General features: G+C 35.7%; 1 protein-coding gene across 8 annotated transcripts in view; it reads right to left on the reverse strand.

The window, feature by feature from the left end:
- Window positions 1–504: 504 nt before the first annotated feature.
- Window positions 505–20,604, reverse strand: part of LOC120307839 (WD repeat containing planar cell polarity effector) — a 168,275-nt gene continuing 148,175 nt past the window's right edge. For 5 of the 8 annotated variants that reach the window (XM_039343003.1, XM_039343002.1, XM_039343004.1 and 2 more), the window contains 4 exons: window positions 9,972–10,125; window positions 6,017–6,096; window positions 2,342–2,370; window positions 505–1,121 (listed from right to left, as the gene is read on the reverse strand). In XM_039343003.1, the coding sequence (XP_039198937.1) occupies window positions 1,068–1,121; window positions 2,342–2,370; window positions 6,017–6,096; window positions 9,972–10,125 (317 nt within the window). In that variant the 3' untranslated portion in view covers window positions 505–1,067. Of the gene's footprint in view, window positions 1,122–2,341; window positions 2,371–6,016; window positions 6,097–9,971; window positions 10,126–18,245; window positions 18,356–20,604 lie in introns of those variants that run through there. The other 3 variants (XM_039343007.1, XR_005556666.1, XM_039343008.1) reach the window with 3 other exon arrangements.

The following is a 20,604-nucleotide window of genomic DNA, read 5'->3' on the forward strand; positions in this document are numbered from 1 at the left end:
CATGGTTTTATTTATTAATTGATGCATGTAATAGGTTGTCAAATCTGAATGACGCTGAGTGGACTCCCAATGACACATAATGGTTGTCTCATATTATCAACTGAGAAGGATTTTGTTAATTTATGTGTCTTCATAGTCTTTTTGGTAATATAGTTCCACTGCACATAGAATTCTTTTTGTAATTTTTGGTTAAGGATTTGGACACATGGGGAATCCTCCTTAAAAAGTAATTTGTGGAACAATAATTCAGTTGAGCATATAAAACTATTTAGACAATACTATGATGATATAAGTTGTTTACCATAACCAGCAGTAGACTAACCACCTTATCAGTCTGGACTATCAGCAATATTTATTGCTCTTTTTATACTAAAGTTGCAATTTGTTGTGCATACATGTGTTCCTCCATATCTTTGTTTTATTTTCTCCTACATTGTAGTTATGGTAAGAACCAAAGTGAGCCTCGTAGTTTTTACATTGTTTATAGTAACAGTAGTTAGGTGATAAGCTTTAGACAACATTTATTATTCCCCGCAAATAAAAATACAAAAATGTAAAGAAAACTATAGAATTATGTTTAATAATATAATTAAAATCTAGTCAAAGGTCTATTTATCAATCTTTAAAGTACATAATTAAAATATTTTATTATCTGTTTACAGTATCAACAGCTATTGGTAATCCTTCAGTTAATATAAAATAGGTTCATGAAATAGTTTCCACCCAGGGCAAAAAATTCTTATGATATTCTAAATATATAATGTTGATGGTGATTAATCATCACATATGTTGTTCTAGGAACATACAAATACAACAGATATAAGGCACTTTGCTGTATGTAAATGAATTATATGACTGACATAAAAATAGTAAGATTCAGGCAGAGCCAAGCACATTTAATTCCCCTTGATTTAACCATTTATGCAAGCAGTTAACATTTACCGTACTAGTGAATTATTTGAATATGATTTCAGAATCTATGTTAATTGAAAGCTTCTTGTTTTTCACAGCAAGTGATCTGTAGGACTTTTTTTTTTTTTTTTTTACTATTCATCAATAGTTCTGGTTTACACCAGACCAAAATGCACTACTTTGATAGAGCTCTTTCCTCTAATTTCCTGCTGAAAGAGAAAGTGGAAAATAATAATAATATATGAATCATATAATATAAATTGATTATTTTTTTGCTAAAGAAAGGATTACATTAAAAACATCAAACCAAGAAAGGTCATCATTCTAATATAAATAAGCTTGTGCAAGATAGAGATTGCTTTCTTAAATTTGTTTTAAAATGAGAGAACTATTTGTAATTCAGGTTAAAAATATTACAAGTTTCAAGTCAAATCTCAAAATATATGTTTTGAGAAAAAAATGTTAAAAAAAATGTCTGAAAATGGACCTTTGCAATTATGGCTGTATTTTGTAATATACTACAACAGGCCTAAAATATGAGTCCTGTACTGAAGGACATATTTCTTTACAATGATAAATTACTTTTTGTAAAATCTACAAATGTTTCCAGCTTCCTGATGGAAATAAACTACTGTAGATGTGGAATTTGAAACAAAAAGAAACTTGCCGCATTGCAATACTTAGCATATGTTCTAATCATTTCAGTAACAAGTTATACATTTTGGCAGGAGAAATGTGCAAGCTACAGTTGCTTTAGGCTTATTTGTATGTTGGCAAGTTCAAGTAAAACTTTTAAGATTTTTTTTAAAAAAGTTTTGACATGTCAGAATAAATCTATCTTGAAAAAAAGACTAGCAGCTCTATCTGATAGTATATTTGTTCTAACAAAGAGACTTTTTAATGCAAAGTTGTATGACATCTGCATTTCAACAGGTAGCTAATATTTTATTCCTATATCCTCTAATTGGTGTCAGCCTAGTTGTTATATTAAAGTAATGCAAGTAAAAAACACAAAATGGACCTTTGAACAAATGACCTGACCTTTGCTAACAAACCCAAGACTTGCACATTAAATTTTTTTCCCATACTCTTCTTTATAGCAAAATTTTCTGCTATCCCAAGTGCCATAATTATAAAACAGAATCCAATTAATATTTTCTCCTGTATTTCCAACATAATTCTCGATTATTTATTTATTTATTTAGAAAATTGGTATCGCCGCCTACTCGCACATGTTTCACTATTCTTAAAAAGTGAGACTCTTAGGCAACTCATGAACTATAGTTTGGAATATATTGATTTGAAAACTGAAATCTATTATATTTTAACTTTCATAAGGTTTTCAGTTGCTGCGTGGAAATAATAATAAAAAAGCCCTTGGGGGACAGAGACCTATCATTTTATACTAGAAAATGGGAAAAGTGCTTACCTGTTCCTCATGTACTTCCTGGAAAATTTCTAAAAAAAAAAAACCAAAACAAGTATCTGAGTAAACTATTAGGAAATCATGTAAAATGGTTATAATTTAACTAGCTTTTGATTTTAAATGATGCATGTTGTTTTCTACATGCATGTGTATACATACCTATGGATATAAGCAATACATTTACTGATTATCTATGATTACTGCAGATAGTGTGTATACATAGAGTAACCCGTCATTGTCGTTCCCTCCTTATGCTTTTTACATGTGTCTACCCCTCCCCTCTCATGTGGAAAAATAACATATAAATAGTAGAGGCAACATGCTTTAATAAATATTTTGGTAACAGGACATCTAATGATCTTATCTCATTCATCTGCATAACAGTGTGGCATCTAATAAAGGAGAATATTTGTAGCTCAGGGTTGAAATGAGGAGTCCTTGGTGCTCTCTGAGCTTGGTGGTTTTCTTCCAGACTAGGTAGCATCATCAACTAGGTAAACATCATCAATGCACTGATTACCTAATTACCTAGTTTGGGTAACAAAATGTCTGCAAGAAAACAGCCAAGCTCAGAGAGCACCAAGGACCCCTCAGTGTGGCATCTTCGGTTTACTACTCAAGTAATAATTCTGTGTCAGTAGAAAAGGCAACAGTCAAGATGCAGAATTTTATATTCTTCCCGAAGGCTGAACAAGCAGCTCTGCTTATCTCCTTCATGTTTTTATTTTTTGGGGAATTGAAGTAGCAAGTATCAGGTGAATAATATGCTCTGCCATGTGCCGGGTGTGTACTACAGTTTATTCTTGGTATGCATGGAAATCTGGGTGGAGTCCTAAAAAGCTTGCCTTTGTGCCAAATCAAGCTTTAAGCAAAAGAAGCTCATTTAATTATTTGAAATGGTAAATCTTCAGCATGTAAGGTGATTTTTCATAATATAATTCTGTGCATGTCCTCACAGCAGCAATACTGAGTCCAGTGAGACTCATTGTTAGGAAGTGACACTCTTGCCTACTTTTTCTGGAATCGCCTCATCCCAATCATCAATTTATTCCTACTACCATCTTTTTTCTTCTTCAGTATTTTCAGTATGGCGATTAATATCCAATAATCCAATAATAGCCATACATTGTTTTATACTCAATAATAGCCATACATTGTTTTATCTTTTTAAAAATTCTATAAAATGCACATATGATTTACATTTTGCACTATTAATTATATTTTTCTTCCTTTTAACTTCTATCTGTGTTTCCTGTTTTGGGAACATTTACACATGACTTGTAGCCATCTGTGGTTTTTGACAAAAGAGATAAATAAGAGTCAGAGCTTTTACACAATTTAAACCAGAGGTCATCAACCTTTGTCAGTTGGTGGACCGGAGGAAAAGGGAGGAGGAAGCATTTTACATGTGTGCATGCATGTGCACATGGGGCCACAAGCATGTGTGTGCACCACAAACGGCAGGGCTAGCACCCGTGTGATACCAGCCCTGCCCCATTCGTGCGTGGTGCAGCACCTTGTTTCTGTGCCTTGCAGCGTGGTGGCGGTCTGTTTTTGTGTCCCGTGGCATGGCGGTGCCCCATTTTTGCACTCCGCAGCGTCGCGATGGCCTGTTTTTGCACCCTGAAGCGTGGTGGTGGCCCATTTCCGCACCCCATGGTGCGGCAGCATTACTTTTTGTGGCTTGCAGCGTGGCGGTGGGCTGTTTTTGTGCCCTGCGGTGTGGCAGCACCCTGTTTTTGCGCCCCAGAGCAGTGGCCCATTTCCGTACCCCATGGCGCGGCAGCATTTGTTTTTGCATCTTGCAGCATGCAGTGTACTGTTTTTGCACCCCGTGGCACTAGCATAAATGGGGTGCGCGCACACTGGCCAGCCTGTCCCACAGTCCAGTGGCGAGTAGGCCACGGCCCACTACCGGGCAGCGGCCTAGAGGTTGGGAACCCCTGACTTAAACAATATTTTTAATGGAGTTCAACAATTCAGAGAAACAATGTGGATTGAACAAGTGAGGAATATATTTCTGATAGCTCTGCTCTGAGTTGTCTTATCTGTGACCCACAGACCAAGCTATAAGTGAAGCAGAGGCACACAATCTGAAGTTCCATGAACTACATTGGCCCCACAGAGACATGAGTTCCCAAATTATTTGTTTTGTCATAAGATGTCCACTTTGAGGAATGTGACCTTTCATCAAAGAAAGTGGCATATTTCTGGATGAAAAATTACTAGACTTCCACAAAAACAACATCCTAAATTAATTTATTAAAGCTTAAGACAGAAGCAGGCAAGCAGGAATAGGTACACTATCAATATTTTATTCTTGCTCTTCCCTATCAAGATTGTTCTCAGGAGATCTAAATCTTGGTTTGATATGGAATCTAAATCTTGGTTTTCTTTTTATCAAAATTTTTTAAAAGGCTGTCCTCTTTGTAGTAAATGCTTTCAATGTAACAGCAGTTTCAGTGTATTTTAACTATTTTTAGAATAAAAAAGATCTAAAATAAAAAAAGTAAACTATAAAGAGAAACGAAGGAGTTTAATTGCAGCTGCTAAGAACCTATCTATGGTGCCTAGTTAACAGCTTTTTTAATGATAGAGATTTTGGTTTAACCTGCCAAATATCTGCAGAAGCATGGGAGAATAATTTCCAATGTATCTTCACAATGGAATAATTAAATAATTATGTGACTTACTTTCAAAATGATCTTCCTGACTGATTGCTTATATACTGTATCTACATCAGAGCTTAAGGACCTTATTACTGTATACAGTTAGGACCTGGAGAAGCCCTGAGAAGTGGATTTATCTCTCCAGAAGGAAGAACAAGGATTGATGGCTTCCAGTGATGACTGCTTTATTTATGACCATTAACAGTTCAGTATGTTTTCTGTTGGACTGGAAATGTGTTGTTGTTATCCCTTTCTATAAAATAAAGGAAGTAGGCTTGACCCTGCCCACTATAAACCAATTAACTTGTTTGATACAATAAGAAAGCTAAACACCAAATTGTCTATCTAAAATAATGGGATTGGATAAAAAATAAACATATTTTGTTGAAGAACAGGCTGACTTTAGAGGGGGCAATCAAGTCTAGATATTGTCCTTTACCATTTAGCTGAAAAATATTCCTCTTATTCCAGACATCTCTTTTTATAGACTTCACTGACTGCAAATCAGCTTTTAATTAGACCCAGGGAGAGTCTAGGGGAAAAATGAAGGGGTTCCTCAATAGACTAAAGACTGCTCCTTGTTAATTTCTCTATTCTAATATCTCTTTGTGAGTTAGATATTCCAGATATTTCTGGAGCTGTTCCTACACAGAGAGTGGTGAGGCAGAAGTCATGTTAACCTCATTACTTTATAATTCATATTTTAATTCAATAATTCAGGCCCTCTTGTTTTTTAAGTATCATCTTTCTCTATTAGCAAATAGCAATAACACTTAGACTTATATACTGCTTCACAGTGCTTTACAGCTGTCTCTAAGCAGTTTACAGAGTCAGCATATTGCCCCCAACAATCTGGGTCCTCATTGTCCCGTCAAATAGAATGGTACCAGCTGTTTTGAATGTAGATTCCCCACAATTTTTGAAATTTCTGATTGGAAAACTCTACTGATCCGTCAAGTCACCAATTTCTACCACACTTTTCATTATTCGTATTTTATAGCACCCTTACCTGTTTGACATGCAGTTTTGTCCATCTCCTGTTTAGTACAAAAGTCTGTCAAAAACTTGCATTCCCTTTTGTCTACTTCACTAGAAAAGATGGAACAGCAAGAAGAAATATTATCCAATGGTCCCATGATATATTGTTAAATGTGCTGAAGCATTTTAATTATTGCCTTTAAGTCATTTTTTAACTCCTGGTGACTACCTGACCAAGTCCTTGAAGGTTTCTTGGAAAGATTTTGGAAGGGTTTGCCATTGCTGGCTTCTTGGGGCTGAGATAGAATGATTGGTCCAAGGACACCCAGCTGGCTTTGTGCCCAAAGTGGGACTGAAACTCACAGTCTGCCACTTTCTAATCAGGCTCCTTAATCACTTATGCCACACTGGTTCTGATACATTTTAATACAGACATAATATATATATATATATATATATATATATATATATATATATATATATATATATATATATATATATAATAATTATAAACTATGTTTAATGATAAAAATTGTACAAATAGCAAGAACTGTAGCAATCAAAAACAAAAAATCAAATGTCCAGCCTAAACAAAAACAGACGCCCCTCCCACACCAAAGAAAAACCAAAACTAACATTGAATAAGGCTTAGGCATTCCGTATATGGACTGCAAATAATCAGAAGACTATTAGATGGCAGCAAGGAGCTAAAACATGCTATCCTTTGTTGCCGTTTTGTGGTCATCCAGATTTTTTCAGCTCACACGTGGTATGCCTAATAATACTTAGAGCATAACATTCTTTATGTACTCCTGTAGAACTAACCTGTGGGACAATCTTAATGACAACCAAAGAAATCTGTCTTCAGAAAAAGTTTATCAAACCTAGATTTGGCTGACCCAAATAAAGTTACAGAACTAAATCTCTAAATTTCATAAAATATCACATATAGCTAATATACAAGCTGATCAGTCAGGCCTCAGTAATGAATTTAGTTATTTATCATAATTGTGAGATTCTATCATTAATCTGGTATAGGAGAAGGCAACAGATTTTAATCCAGGGTTTTGTTTTTTTTTAAGTTTTCAAATAGCACAGGCAGCAATACTGTGGTGCCAAAAAAGAATTCAAGAATTATCGTCCTTTCCTGAGCAGAAAATGTATGTTGTTTAATAATAAACATCATTAACCCCAAATCAATCTACTTCAGCGCTCTTTATTGAAAGCTATGGGCCATAATCGACCATGCTGCTTCAGCAGGGGCTGGTAGGTATATGTCTAGGGCTGAAAGGGACTGGCCCAAAGTCACTGCAGTGATTCCCACACCCTAGGGAGAACTATAATCTGCGTCTTTAAACTTCCAGTATAGCACCTTAACGGTTATACCATACCAGGTCTCATCTCATATATCTACACATATATAAACGTAAAGCCAGCTGAAGGACTCTTGTGTCTAGTAATATAATGTCTACGAAGATTGCAAAAAAAAAAAGTCCAACTGGAAGATATAAATATGATATTGAAAAGATAAAAGATGTCTTGGTTTTCTATGGTTAGACAGGATCTCTGGAAAATAGATCAGACTTGCAAAGAAATAAAAACTTTAAACATTTGTCAGCTGATAGATAGAATCCTGATAGCTTCTCAAAATTCAGCTTTCTCTCCAATGTTGTAACCTATTTTTTAATACTTTTCTAATCAACTTATTGACCGGTGAGGGTTTTGACCAATCATGTTTCCTTACACATACACTTGAAGTAAATTATTTCACAGACTGTGTTACTTTAATAATTCTTGAGTAGGAACAAGTAGGCATGAAGGTCAGGATTATAATTGTTACTGAACAATTGCTGAATAAACTGAAGTAACTATATAACAATTATAAACACATAAAACTGTTTATAAATTTATCTTACTGGTGTGAGTGATTTGGTCTAATGGTTGCAGACTGGAGGGGGCATGGTTTTGTGTGCTACCTGCATCCCGCAGATGGGGCTTTGCTTGCTGGCGTGCCATGGTCCGGTACTGGTCCACGGACTGGGGACTCCTGCTCTAATATGGATCAAGAACTAAGTATTCAAAAGTAGTCCACATTTTAATCAGTATAAGACTCAATTTCAGTCAGGGGCATAGAAATATAGAAAAAATTAAACATTTTATAAAGAGATTAGGGATCTTTAAAGTTGTATAGATTGCTAGTGATTAATCAAAATACTTGGCAACAGAAATTAAAAGCTGCTCAGTCACAACTAGTTCCTCATTAATTTGAGAATGCAGCTCAAGTCTTTTCTGTTGAGTACATTTTCCCCATATTCCTTTAGAAGCCTCTATACAGCAAAAATATGTATTAATGTCAATTTAAAAGGGGTTGGAACTTGACAATATGGAAATATATGCAAAGTATTCCTTAACATTAGCATATTATGATCATGTGCATATTTTGTAACAATGCATATGCAGTCTCTCATCTTTTATGCCTTTTAGCAGTAGACAATTATTCTTCATGCCAATATAAATTTATTACAGGAAGTTCCCTTTAAACTTGCATTTAGTTTGACATTTAGTTCACTTCTAAAGTACTTGCAGTAATAACTGAATGCTTTCTTTAAGAATTCAAAATGAAAGGGGACAAAATGATTGTAGATTCGTATTATTTTAGGGTTGGCAGCACATAAGTAGATTTTTAAAGAACTGTTGGAGGGGTGGAGACTCTAATGTTTGCTACCACAGAAAACAATAATCCCAGTTTTAGAGGAGAAAGCATTTTAAGTAATTTTTGATTTAGATGGAAGGATTACACACTTGTGATGACCCTTAACTTTGGAGCTATCTAGTGCAGAAAGCTCATACTGTATTAACAATGGACTAAAATGCACTTTTTTTTAGAAAACTTGAAATTAAAATGTTCTGAATAATCTGTATAATATAATATACTGTATAATCCTTTGAAATGGATTTTCATTTCATTTAAGGGAATCTTCTAAAAAAGTATGCCAAGATCAGAATCTTAATCAATACTAAATTCTTTTTTGGATTTTTCTTTTTAAAAATCTAGTTAGATTTTCTTTTTAAAACTGGACAATACTTTTAAACACATTTACTTGAAAGTATATTTTAATGAAATTAACTAGGTTTACTCTAAATAACAGGTTTAAGCCAAGTATGTATTACTGAATATAGAATAATCTATATTCACTAATGATGAGGATAAACATAATAATGGGAGTAATCAATGTATATTTCTTTATGAATGCATGCTAGACTTCTTAAAACAAATGATTATTTACTAAACTAGAAAACAGGTAAGGTTTCTTCCAAAGTACAGTAAGAAATCTGAATAGCAGTTTTGAATGTACTGTATATTAGGAATCAGTGCATCACTTCAAGTATCTACAGAGATCTGCCTAAAACATCTTCCTATTACAATATATAAATTTTGAAGCTATGTATTATCAACTATCAAGGACAAAAGTCAGTAAAGTTATCTGTAGGACTATCTAGCAATCTATCTATCTATTCTGTCTTTTTGCTTATCCTATTTGATACAACAGAGTTTACACATTTTGGGTTCCATTCATTAAAAAGTGTCATTTTATGGGACTTAGAAAGTGGGCCTTGTTTGAAACAGCATATTCCTAGAGATCTGTAGTATTCTTCTCCTGACTTCATTTAAATGGGCCTTTAAAACCTTCCTCCAGGTCTTGGGCTAGATTGGGTGGCAGCTTCCTTGTGGGAATGTTGCATGCATAGAAGATATCTAGATTGTAATTTTTTCGTTGCTGTGTATTGTTCAATCTGTTTTTAATACTGTATACCACTCAGAGTTGGTATACAATCAGGTAGCCATTACAAATATGATTAAATCCATCCATCCCAGTTATATTTTTCAACACCTATTCTTCCCATTATACTATACATTTTAGATTTATAGCCCCATTTTAAATTTGTCTTTGGTGTTCGATAGTTGCCTGCTTTAAGCATTTTACCTTGTAGAGCTGTTGGATGTCATATATTTGAAGAAATCATCACTTGTACTGCATGGTAGGAGACTGCCTTCAAATTTCTGTTCTTGTGGTGTCATACACAGGTCCACGATAGGTTCTCTTAAATTATCTTCTGTGTTTTTATGTCTTGGAATCTCTATGGATTTAATAAATAAAACTGGTATCTTCTATTGCCAAAAAATGTAAGATTTAAAAGGAGATAGTACTCATCTTTAATAGCAATTGGAGTTGCCTCTACAGGTAGCCCTCGAGTTACAAATGTAATAGAGCCTTGTAACTTGAAAACTCATGGAAGTGGATCTTGTATCTCAAACGTGATCACTCCCTATCTCAGGGTGGGAAGACCATGGAGAGCCTAGTGATGGAACAGGCCCCCAAGGCCTCCCTGACCCACTATGTTACGTCATGCTTCTCCCTCCTTTCCTGCCGTGCCAGACTCACCTTCAAAAGATCCATCACCTCTCTGCCACGATTCTTGCTGCTGCACGGATCTGATGCCGGGGATGCTTCTGCATGCCTCCAGAGCTGGATCGGGGCATCAGAGGCCTTTTCCAGGCCGCTGCTGCCTGGATATGAGGCCAGGGGATGCTTCTGTGGCCCTCCGGCGGCCCGATCCAGGTGCTGGAGGCCTTCTCCAGGCGCTGCTGCCTGGAAATGTCCCCCGGTCTCAGATCTGGGCAGCAGCAGCCTGGAGATGGCCTCCGACATCCCAATCCAGTCTCCGGAGGCACAAGGAAGCATCTCCTGGCTGCCGTTTCATTCTCTGTTGCAAAGAACAGAGGCCTAAAGTACCATGAGATCATGCAAGATCAGTAGCATGAGATCTCGCCCCACTGATCTCGTGTAATCTTGTGTTTCTTTAAGCCTCCATCTCTGCGAACTCACTGAAGGTCTGTAGTATTCAAGAAAGCGAAGGATCTCGATTTTTGCAGGATGAGTATTGAAGGGCTGGTGCCTAGGGAGACCCGGGAGGGAGGTGGGGAGGGAGGGAATAACCAGGGTGAATGTTGCAGAGCTCTGCGGTCGCTCATAAGGGTGAACGATTGCCGTGGTGCTGCAATATTCATATTTTCGGGACTTGCTTGTAAGCCCTAGGGGGCGCTTATCATGTAACTTCGAACAAGCATTAAGTGAATGCTTGTAATTCGGAGATTACCTGTATTCAAGTGGCTCCTATTACTGTCCATAAAAACATACTGTATGAAATTACTAGACATTATTGTCACTTCACCGGTTGTTATATATAGTGGTAAAACCTATATCACTGGAAGTGTTCACTTCTGGAAGGATTAAATACAAACTATTAGTATTCTGTCAAGAAAACTATTAGTATTCTGTCTGTCAAGACATTTATAACTGGGACAATATGAACATAATGTTAACAGCTTTTTCAAAGAAATAAAAACAATGGCACTTCGATCAAAACACTGACTTTGTGATTTTCAAGAAAAAGTTTATGAAGTGATAGCTAAAAAGTGATGCCACTGCAGCTATAGAATTATGTCAGGTTTTTGTAGACACTGAAAATGGCAGTATCTTCAAGATGCTAGCTAACCACACTAGGGCATAAACTACTGCAAACAGGAGCTCACTTCCTCAGATGCTTAGAGTGGGTTTGCTATTACAGTCTAAATTTAGGGAGTGGAAGAAGGAGAAGTGGATGGGGAAAAACAAAATTACATGATTGTGAAATTGAGGAAGAGACAGAGTGCCACTTTATCAGTTAGCAAAAGTAATAGGCTAAAAGCTCATTAGTCTGTTCAGATCTTCAGTAATGGATTGTAATTTTTTAACTGTTTGTAATTCTGCTGCCAAAATTTCCTGTTCCACCACTCTATTTGAGGCCAGTGACCGTGTTTGTGAGGCTGAAATGTTATGCCGTTGTCTTGCTTCCATTTGGACTCTGATGTTCAATTGCTATCCATTTATTTTCTTATGTAAAAGCTATCTTGTTTGTCCTATGTAGACTTCAGAAAAATGGATTATGACATATCGTCTTAGATGATGAACATTTGAAGGCACCCCTAACATTGAGAGTGACAATTATATTCTATTATTGTGCTAAGGTAGCTTTGGTGGAATAGTGGAATAATACCCATTCTTTCTTTAGATGACTTTATATTTGGACCAAGCTTAGGAAATAGAAGTGTCTTTAATCTAATAAAAATACCTAAACTTGATAATAATTCCCAAAATGAAAATGATCTGTTACGTTCTTACACAAGTTTAAAAAAAATAGAATTATAATTTGAGATAGTAGAAATTATAATTGTTGATACAAAGAGACCCATTGCCTAATTTCCCTCAGAATGTATTACATATAGTTTATACTGAGAGGCGAGGCATGCAACCTTCTCCTTTAATTTGTTGATGAACATTAGCCTATCTGTAAAAAACAGCCACCTATTCTCACAAAAAGCTTACCACATGCAATTTGATCAACAGGGGATTCTGACAAATCTTAGGATTTCAGTGTTTGGTTTAGCACATGGTAATGCAGATACACTTCTTTGTGTTGGCACTGTGCCCAGAAATGGAGAACAATTTGTTTTCTTAAGTTTCCATTCTACTTTTTAAAGTGAAATTGATTTCAAAGGTATATTATGACACAGAATAATGAAACTGGCATCTTAATATTGCATCATTGACAAGTCTACTTAACAGGAACCAATAAATATGTACAAAGTAACAGCTGCTCTTGTATAAAACAGCTTTTTTGGCATGAAAACATACTTGATAAGTGAAGATAAACCATTTTTAAAAATATCTTTTGTACTCTGCATGATAAATGCAGTTAATTCTGTATAATCTGATGTTTACACAGTACTCATAATGCAAAACCTTCTTAGGCAAGAATAAACCTTAAAATGCTGAAGCAAACATTTAATCAGAATATTTCATGCTGATTTTGAAAAATTCAATATATTCAGACATATAACTTACAAACTGTGATGGTATTTACATTTATTTTGCAGATATATCCCAAATGAGCCATTAAGCCAGATTTTGTTTATTACTTGTTCTAAAAAGCTATTATTGGAACTTTCTATTCTTAAAGACTCATGGGGGCAACGTTTTAAGATGAAAATTTTAAAGATGAAAGTCATTCAGCCCTCCTTAGGCTAGACTAGCAGAAAAGAAAAGTTGTCATATCCATAAAAAGATTGTTTTTGTAAGAAGGAGAGATTGCTATTTCCTTAACAGAATAAGAAGTAAATCTGGATGTTTCTCAATGGCTTAATACTGTACCAAAGGTCATTATTATCCTTCAGCCATCTGGAAATTGTGAATTGAGATGCTTTTTCAATGTTTATTTTGAAATAAAACAAATTAGAAAGATACATTTCTTAATTTAGCTTCTCTATCCAATATTAACATAAATAGTTGCACAACTGATGCTAACACCTTGCCTTAAAATTTGCTGCTTTAGATAGAAAGATGGAAGGACATTTTCTGAGTTTAGTTGAAAACAAAATTAATACTATAGAAAGGAAGAATGAAAAAGTGAACATCTGCAGGCAGAGCCCCAAATCAAAAATAGCACCTTCAGAAACAACACCCAAAAGGTTTGAAATGGCCATCCATGATGTATCAAAACTCTAGAGAAATACAAGTAGTCCTCGACTTACAACCACAAATGAGCCCAAAATTTATGTTGTTAACTGAAACATTTTAAAGTGAGTTTGCCCCATTTTACAACCTTTCTTGTCATAGTTGTTAAGTGAATCACTGAAATTGATAAGTTAGTAACACAGTTGTTAAGTGCATCAGGCTTCCCCATTGACTTTGCTTGTCAGAAGGTTGCAACATAGCAACAGTTATAAATATGAACCAGTTGCCAAGCATCTGAATTTTGATCACATGATCATGGAGATGCTACAAAGGTAACTATGAAAAATGGTCATGATTCACTTTATTCAGTGTTGTCGTAACTTTGAATGGTCACTAAATGAACTGCTGTAAGTCCAGGACTACCTGTAGTAGTAACTGTGAGAGGAATCTTGTAATCCTAGTGAACGATCACTTAAATATGAACCAGCAGTGTGCTGCAGCTGCCAAAAAAGTCCAATGCAGTCCTAGGCTGCATTAACAAAAGAATAGAATCAAGATCTCATGAAGCGTTAAAAGTACTTTATAATGCCTTGGTAAGACCACATCTTTGGTTGCATAAGCAAGATGCTGAGACTCTAAATAAAGTGCAGAGATCAACAACAAAGATGTTTTGTTGCTAATCTAAAGCTAAAACATATGAAGAATGATTGCAGAATTTGGGTATGTCTAGTTTAATGGAGTGACATGATAGCAGTGTTCCAATATGTAAGGAGTTACCACAAAGAAAGGGAGGAGGTGTCAACCTATTCTACAAAGAGAAATTTCCTGTCAGTGAGAATGACTTGCCTCCAGAAGTTGTGGGTGCTTCAATACTAGAGGTTTTTAAGAAGATATTGGACAACCATTTGTCTGCAGAAACAAACATTGCAATGGAGGATTCTTTGGGCTCCTTATTTGCCAGTAAAAACTGAACATAAAATTCTTTATTGAGAAATTAGGGATAGAAGAGATATTAGCCTTTCTTTATGTCTTGAGAGAAGTTATATGATAGAATATGAATTTGTATTTCAAAGTGTTTTGCAAACTGTCAGGGCGGTGATCCGGTGCCCAGGCAACTGGTTCTTTTGGATCCAGGGACAACAAGCACAGCAGTAAATAAAGGAATTTTAAACTTTATTATTAGCTCAAGCAAATAGATTTAAAAGCATAACGTAACCAAACAAGATGATATCCAAATCTCTTATAAGCTACCAGAAGCTCCTTAAGAACGACAGTTTCCACAGGAAACAATGCTAGTTTCTGTACAGAAGCTCCCCACAAACAACAACAACAATAATCCCAAGGTTCTTATCAAAACTTGGTACTATGACTTCTTGACCTGCTGTGGCCATGAGAGTGCAAGACCTGACTTTGATCTGACCATCCCTTGGGATAGGAACTGAAAATCTGAGATGTTCACGGGTTTGCAGCTATGTGAAGATTCTTCCCACTTCTCCTTTATTCAGTAAGTAAAACACAAGCAGGTTAGCTCAGAATGAGCTCTAAACTTCTAGACATTTCTTAATATGAAGGAGAAATCAAAGTATGTCATTACACGTACTCCTTGACTTACAATCATTCGTTTAGTGATTGTTTGAATTTACAACGGCACTGAAAAAAATGACTTATGATCATTTTTCACACTTGCAACTGTTTCAGCATCCCCATGGTCATGTGATCGAAATTCAGACGCTTGGCAACTCACTCATATTTATTCTGGTTGCAGTGTCCCAAGGTCATGTGATCACCTTTTGCGACCTTCTGACACGCAAAGTCAATGGGGAAACCTATTTCACTTAACAAACACAAATTTAAGTTAGTGCTACTAACTTAACTGCAGTGATTCACTTAACCACTCTAGCAAGAAAGTCATAAAATGGGGCAAAACTCACTTAACAACTGCCTCCCTTAGCAACAGAAATCTTGGGCTCATTTGTGGTCATAAGTCAAGGACTACCTGTAATACATATAATAGGATGAATAAGGGGATGCGATGGCTCAGTGGTTAAAGACGCTGAGCTTGTCAGCTGGCAGCCCGGGTTTGAGACCCGAGCACCGCACAATGGGATAAGTTCCTCTTACTTGCCCCAGCTGCTGCCCACCTAGCAGTTTGAAAGTGTGCAAACCCAAGTAGATTAATAGGTACCACTTTGGTGAGAAGATAACAGTGTTCTATGTGTGCCTTTGGCATATGTCACGCTGGCTCAGAAACGTCTTCAGACAACACTGCCTCCTTTGGCTAAGAAATGGAGTTGACCATTTCTAAAGTTGGACACGACTGGACAGGGGAAACCTTTTTCTTTATCTTTAGGGTGAGTAACCATCTATTGATGGTAGAAGCTTTCAATTTCTTCCAGAGAGGTTCACCTTATTTATTTGATAAGAAGACAAATTAGTCTTGATGAGGCTCACTGTTTCCTAGCAATAGCTGCTCTATGAAAGAATGTTACTGATGAAGCTACCTTGAAGGTTTTATGGAAATTATGCAAAACGTTATTGCTAGAGTCCTGACTTGAATGGGGTTAGAGAACCCTTGCTTTGAAATCACTTCCAGTAACATTCAGATGTAGATTTTTATTTTAAAAAATCCTTGAAAAAATAGCTGCTTTTATGTTAGGGTTATGGTATGAGTCTGTATGATTTTTAAAATCTTTGCCAAGGCCTTGCTCTGGATTACCACCTCAGCTAATCTGAGGTGTTCAGCAACCAGTGATGTGATTTATTATGCTGGAATTTCAGCTACGGTATGCCTCTCAAGAACATACAATTGATTACTATTCTAACCTTCATCCATCACATAAAAACACCAGAATCTCTCTTATTAATATATCTTTAAATGTTTATTCTGCATTTATCCAAGCATTTATGGCTTTTTTATTAGTAGGCATATTTACTGAATATGTGCTAACTTTTTTTATTAATTTTACACACAGAATATAAAGAAGATAATATAAAAATAAATATTCAGCAATATAATGAGTACCATCCTGGTAGCCAGAGTAAATAATTGATGAAATCTATTCTCCAACTAGATTTTTTCTTTCTGATATGTTGATCATATTGGGTCCATAATCATGTCAAGAATAAAGTAAATTAGTGGAATTCATCCTTAAATTTTCATCCTAAATTATGTTAATACAATAATAGCAGTATTAGAAGAATATGTCTAGGGTAGAAATTCTATAATTTGGACATTCTCATCTAGAAAATTCTCTCTACAGAGATACATGAATAATCTCCCAGGGAATGGTCTTTCAATAAATATCTTATTTGTGAATCAAGCTTGAGTCCTTATATAACATTAAAAAAGTGTAATAGTTTCCATAGTTATCCCTTTTCCTAATGCAAAAAAGCCCATCTTGTTTTATTTATTTTCAGAAAACTCCTAGAAATCATGTAATTTCTATTTGATGTAGGCCAAGTTAGGTCCCGAGAATTTAGAAAATGTACACTTCAATTTGAATTTAAGCAAGGGTTATGCTTAAATCAGTCTTTATGATGTAACAAGAAGATACTTTTTAACATTTTTCATTATAAGAAGTGGTTAACTTGATTTCCCCCCTATTGTACTGAAGAGCATCTGAACAATATTGTTAGTAGCCTCTGTATGAATATCATGAAAAAAAATCATAGTTATATATGCTGCATGAAGGTAGTTGAAATAAAGACATTTAGCCATAGGCAGTTTTTACAGCCACAGAAAAAAGTTATTACCTTTTTAAAAGTTGTATATTTGAATTTCTAAAACGAAAATCTTAATAGGCAATAAACATAACTGATACTTGAAAGGTTTTCTCTACTTGTGTTGATCTCTAAATACATATAAGCTTCATAGTTCTTTTTTTAAGTTACAGCTATTTTCTGAAAGCAACATGAAAGACTAACTGTCAAGATATGCCTGGCCAAATTTTTAATGGCCCAATGCACACATTTAACTGACAAGTAACTGAAATCTGACCCAGATGCTCAACCTTTCTTGTTACTTCCAAACTATTTTAGACTTAAACACCTAACACCTACAGGTGTTCACACTTTCCAGCTTGTCAGTAATGCAGGCCTTGCCAGATATACTATCAGGATGTGGGCAGACATAAAGACTTCACAGATGACTCCAGTTAAACCATCTTGACCACCTGTACCCCTTAAGGCTTTTTCTTGATTTGTCCTTCACAAAGTCACTTTGGAAAAATAGTTAGTAAATTACCAAATGGCTAAAGCAATTATAGTGAAGCCATGCAGCGAGGGAGTTAAGCAGGGCAAGGGAATTTAATTTGATAATTCATAGTCATAAGACTGAATCTTAACATTTAACCTTGCAGCAAATTACAATGCCTTTTTGATCTAGTAAAAATTCTGTGACCATTGAAACATGAGAATATAAAGCACACTCTTATGAAAATACGTTATCTCATTAGAAATATTTTCCTCTGCCAATAACTCTTTAGCAAAAAGAATAGGAAGTGTATTTGAATATGTAACATTCAATGTGTAGGTTAAATTTAGTTCTAGAGTAAAGCAACTAAAACTGACATTTAAATACTTTTTGTCAATTAAAATATCAGAGAATGCACTAAATTTAATTCATATAAAGGTAAAAACAACAAATTTGAAAGCAAGAGAAAGTTAGTGGTAAAAAGCATACAAACAGCAGATTCCTTAAAATACCTGTTCTTTAGGTGGATAATGTTGAGGTTTATGTGATGATAGCAAGTTTCATAATGAGAAGCCAGTTGATCCAATATTGCCAGATATGGTACATTTCACTCTTTTTGAGCCTGATGGATGAATGGATAGATAGATAGATACCTTACAATATCTGATGGATCTCAGATTGTTTTGGGGTTTAATTTCACTGGGCCTAGTCTTATTCATGCTATCTAAATCTGCAAGAAGTTGTTGCAAGTATAATTTGAGGAGATGGGTGGTTATAATAAATTCTTATTTATTTTTAACCAAATGCCACTTTTCTGTTTGTGTAAATTGCTCCAGACACACAGTAAAATCAATCAAAATTAAACATTAAAGCCAAGGAACACTATTAAAATATTTCATGGCATGAAATAATGCTAGCTTTAATATTTTTTCATTTAACTCGGCTGAGATAATGAATTTCTTAAATCAATTGACTGACTATAGTTATGGATTGAATAATTTAGTATCTGTTACATATGCTCTGGTAATGTCATGATTGGATTACTGCAATAGTCCTATCTTTGAAGATGGTTCTGGTATTTCAGTTGAGACTACAATATAGCTAATTGAGGTTGGATGTCACGATGATGTGACCACAGTGCTCCTTCAAGAGGACTGGCTGGGACTCCCTATTTGGGTCCAACTCAAAGATATGTCAAAACATTATTCTGTACAAATAATAGTAATATATCAGTGCTTCTGATAGGTGCTTGTCTTGAGATACAGGTCACCCTCAGTGGCTCTTTTCAGGAAGTCCTTGGTCAATGTAATCAGAGGGATGTTTTCAGTAGTGGGGGGCCTCTTTTTAATTAGCCCATGTAAGGCAGTAGATAGTCAACAGATTGTTCCAATTAATTTCCTATTTCCCCCCAACATTTAAGGAAGTAGTTTTAAAAATCAATTTAAATATCCCAATTTATACAGTTAAAATGACTATGTAAGATCCATAGTTATCACCAAAAGAATTGTGCAATCCATCAATGTAGCATGAATAAGAAAAAAAATTGATACTTTTTGCTGAAAATTACATTTTAAGAATGTTGACTAAAATATTTAATTCATTGGAAAAGAATTCACTGCCATCTGATTTTAAGTGCAATTCCAACATTCTCAGACTAAAAAGTAGTAAGTACTGTGATTATCAGAGCAAGAGGCTAGTAGAACGTCTTTACTAAAAATACCCCCTTTATGGATTACTGCCTTGTCGTGGCGAAGGGGCTTGCGTAACTCAATGAAGCTATAAGCTATGCCGTGCAGGGCCACCCAAGACGGACAGGTTATAGCAGAGAGTTCTGACAAAATGTGATCCACTGGAGAAGGAAATGGCAAACCACTCCAGTATCTTTGCCATGAAAACCCCATGGACAGTACTAAAAGGAAAAAAGATATGACGCTGGAAGATGAGCCCCTCAGGTCGGAAGGTGTCCAATATGCTACTGGGGAAGAGCAGAGGGCTAGTACTAGTAGCGCCAGAAAGAATGAAGCGACTGGGCCAAAGCCGAAAGGACGCTCAGCTGTGGATATATCTGGTGGTGAAAGGAAAGTCCGATGCTGTAAAGATTTTTTCTCCATAGGAACCTGGAATGTAAGATCCATGAATCAAGGCAAGCTAGACGTAGTCAAAAAAGAGATGACAAGACTGAACATCGACATCTTAGGAATCAGCGAACTAAAATGGACAGGAATGGGTGAATTTAACTCAGATGACCATCAGGTATACTACTGTGGGCAAGAATCCCTCAGAAGAAATGGAGTAGCCTTCATAGTCAATAAAAGAATAGGAAAAGCAATACTGGGATACAATCCCCAAAATGACAGAATGATCTCAATTCGAATCCAAGGCAAACCATTCAATATCACAGTAGTCCAAATCTATGCCCCAACCACTGGTGCTGAAGAGGATGAAATTGACCGGTTCTATGAAGCCCTACAGCACCTTATAGAATTAACACCAAAAAATGATGTCCTTATCATCATGGGGGATTGGAATGCTAAGGTAGGAAGCCAAAAGATAACCGGAATAACAGGCAAGTTTGGCCTTGGAGTACAAAATGAAGCAGGGCACAGGCTAATAGAATTTTGTCAAGAGAATACGATGGTCATAACAAACACTCTTTTCCAACAACCCAAGAGACGGCTCTACACATGGACATCACCAGACGGTCAACATAGAAATCAGATTGACTATGTGCTCTGCAGCCAAAGATGGAGAAGCTGTATACAGTCAGTAAAAACAAGACCAGGAGCTGACTGTGGCTCAGATCATGAGCTTCTCGTTGCAAAATTTAGGCTTAAATTGAAAAAAGTAGGGAAAAGCACTAGGCCACTCAGG

The sequence above is a fragment of the Crotalus tigris genome, unplaced genomic scaffold, assembly GCF_016545835.1.
Source record: "Crotalus tigris isolate CLP2741 ecotype Arizona unplaced genomic scaffold, ASM1654583v1 scf7180000017831.1706817, whole genome shotgun sequence".
In the NCBI taxonomy this organism is placed as follows: Eukaryota; Metazoa; Chordata; class Lepidosauria; order Squamata; family Viperidae; genus Crotalus; species Crotalus tigris.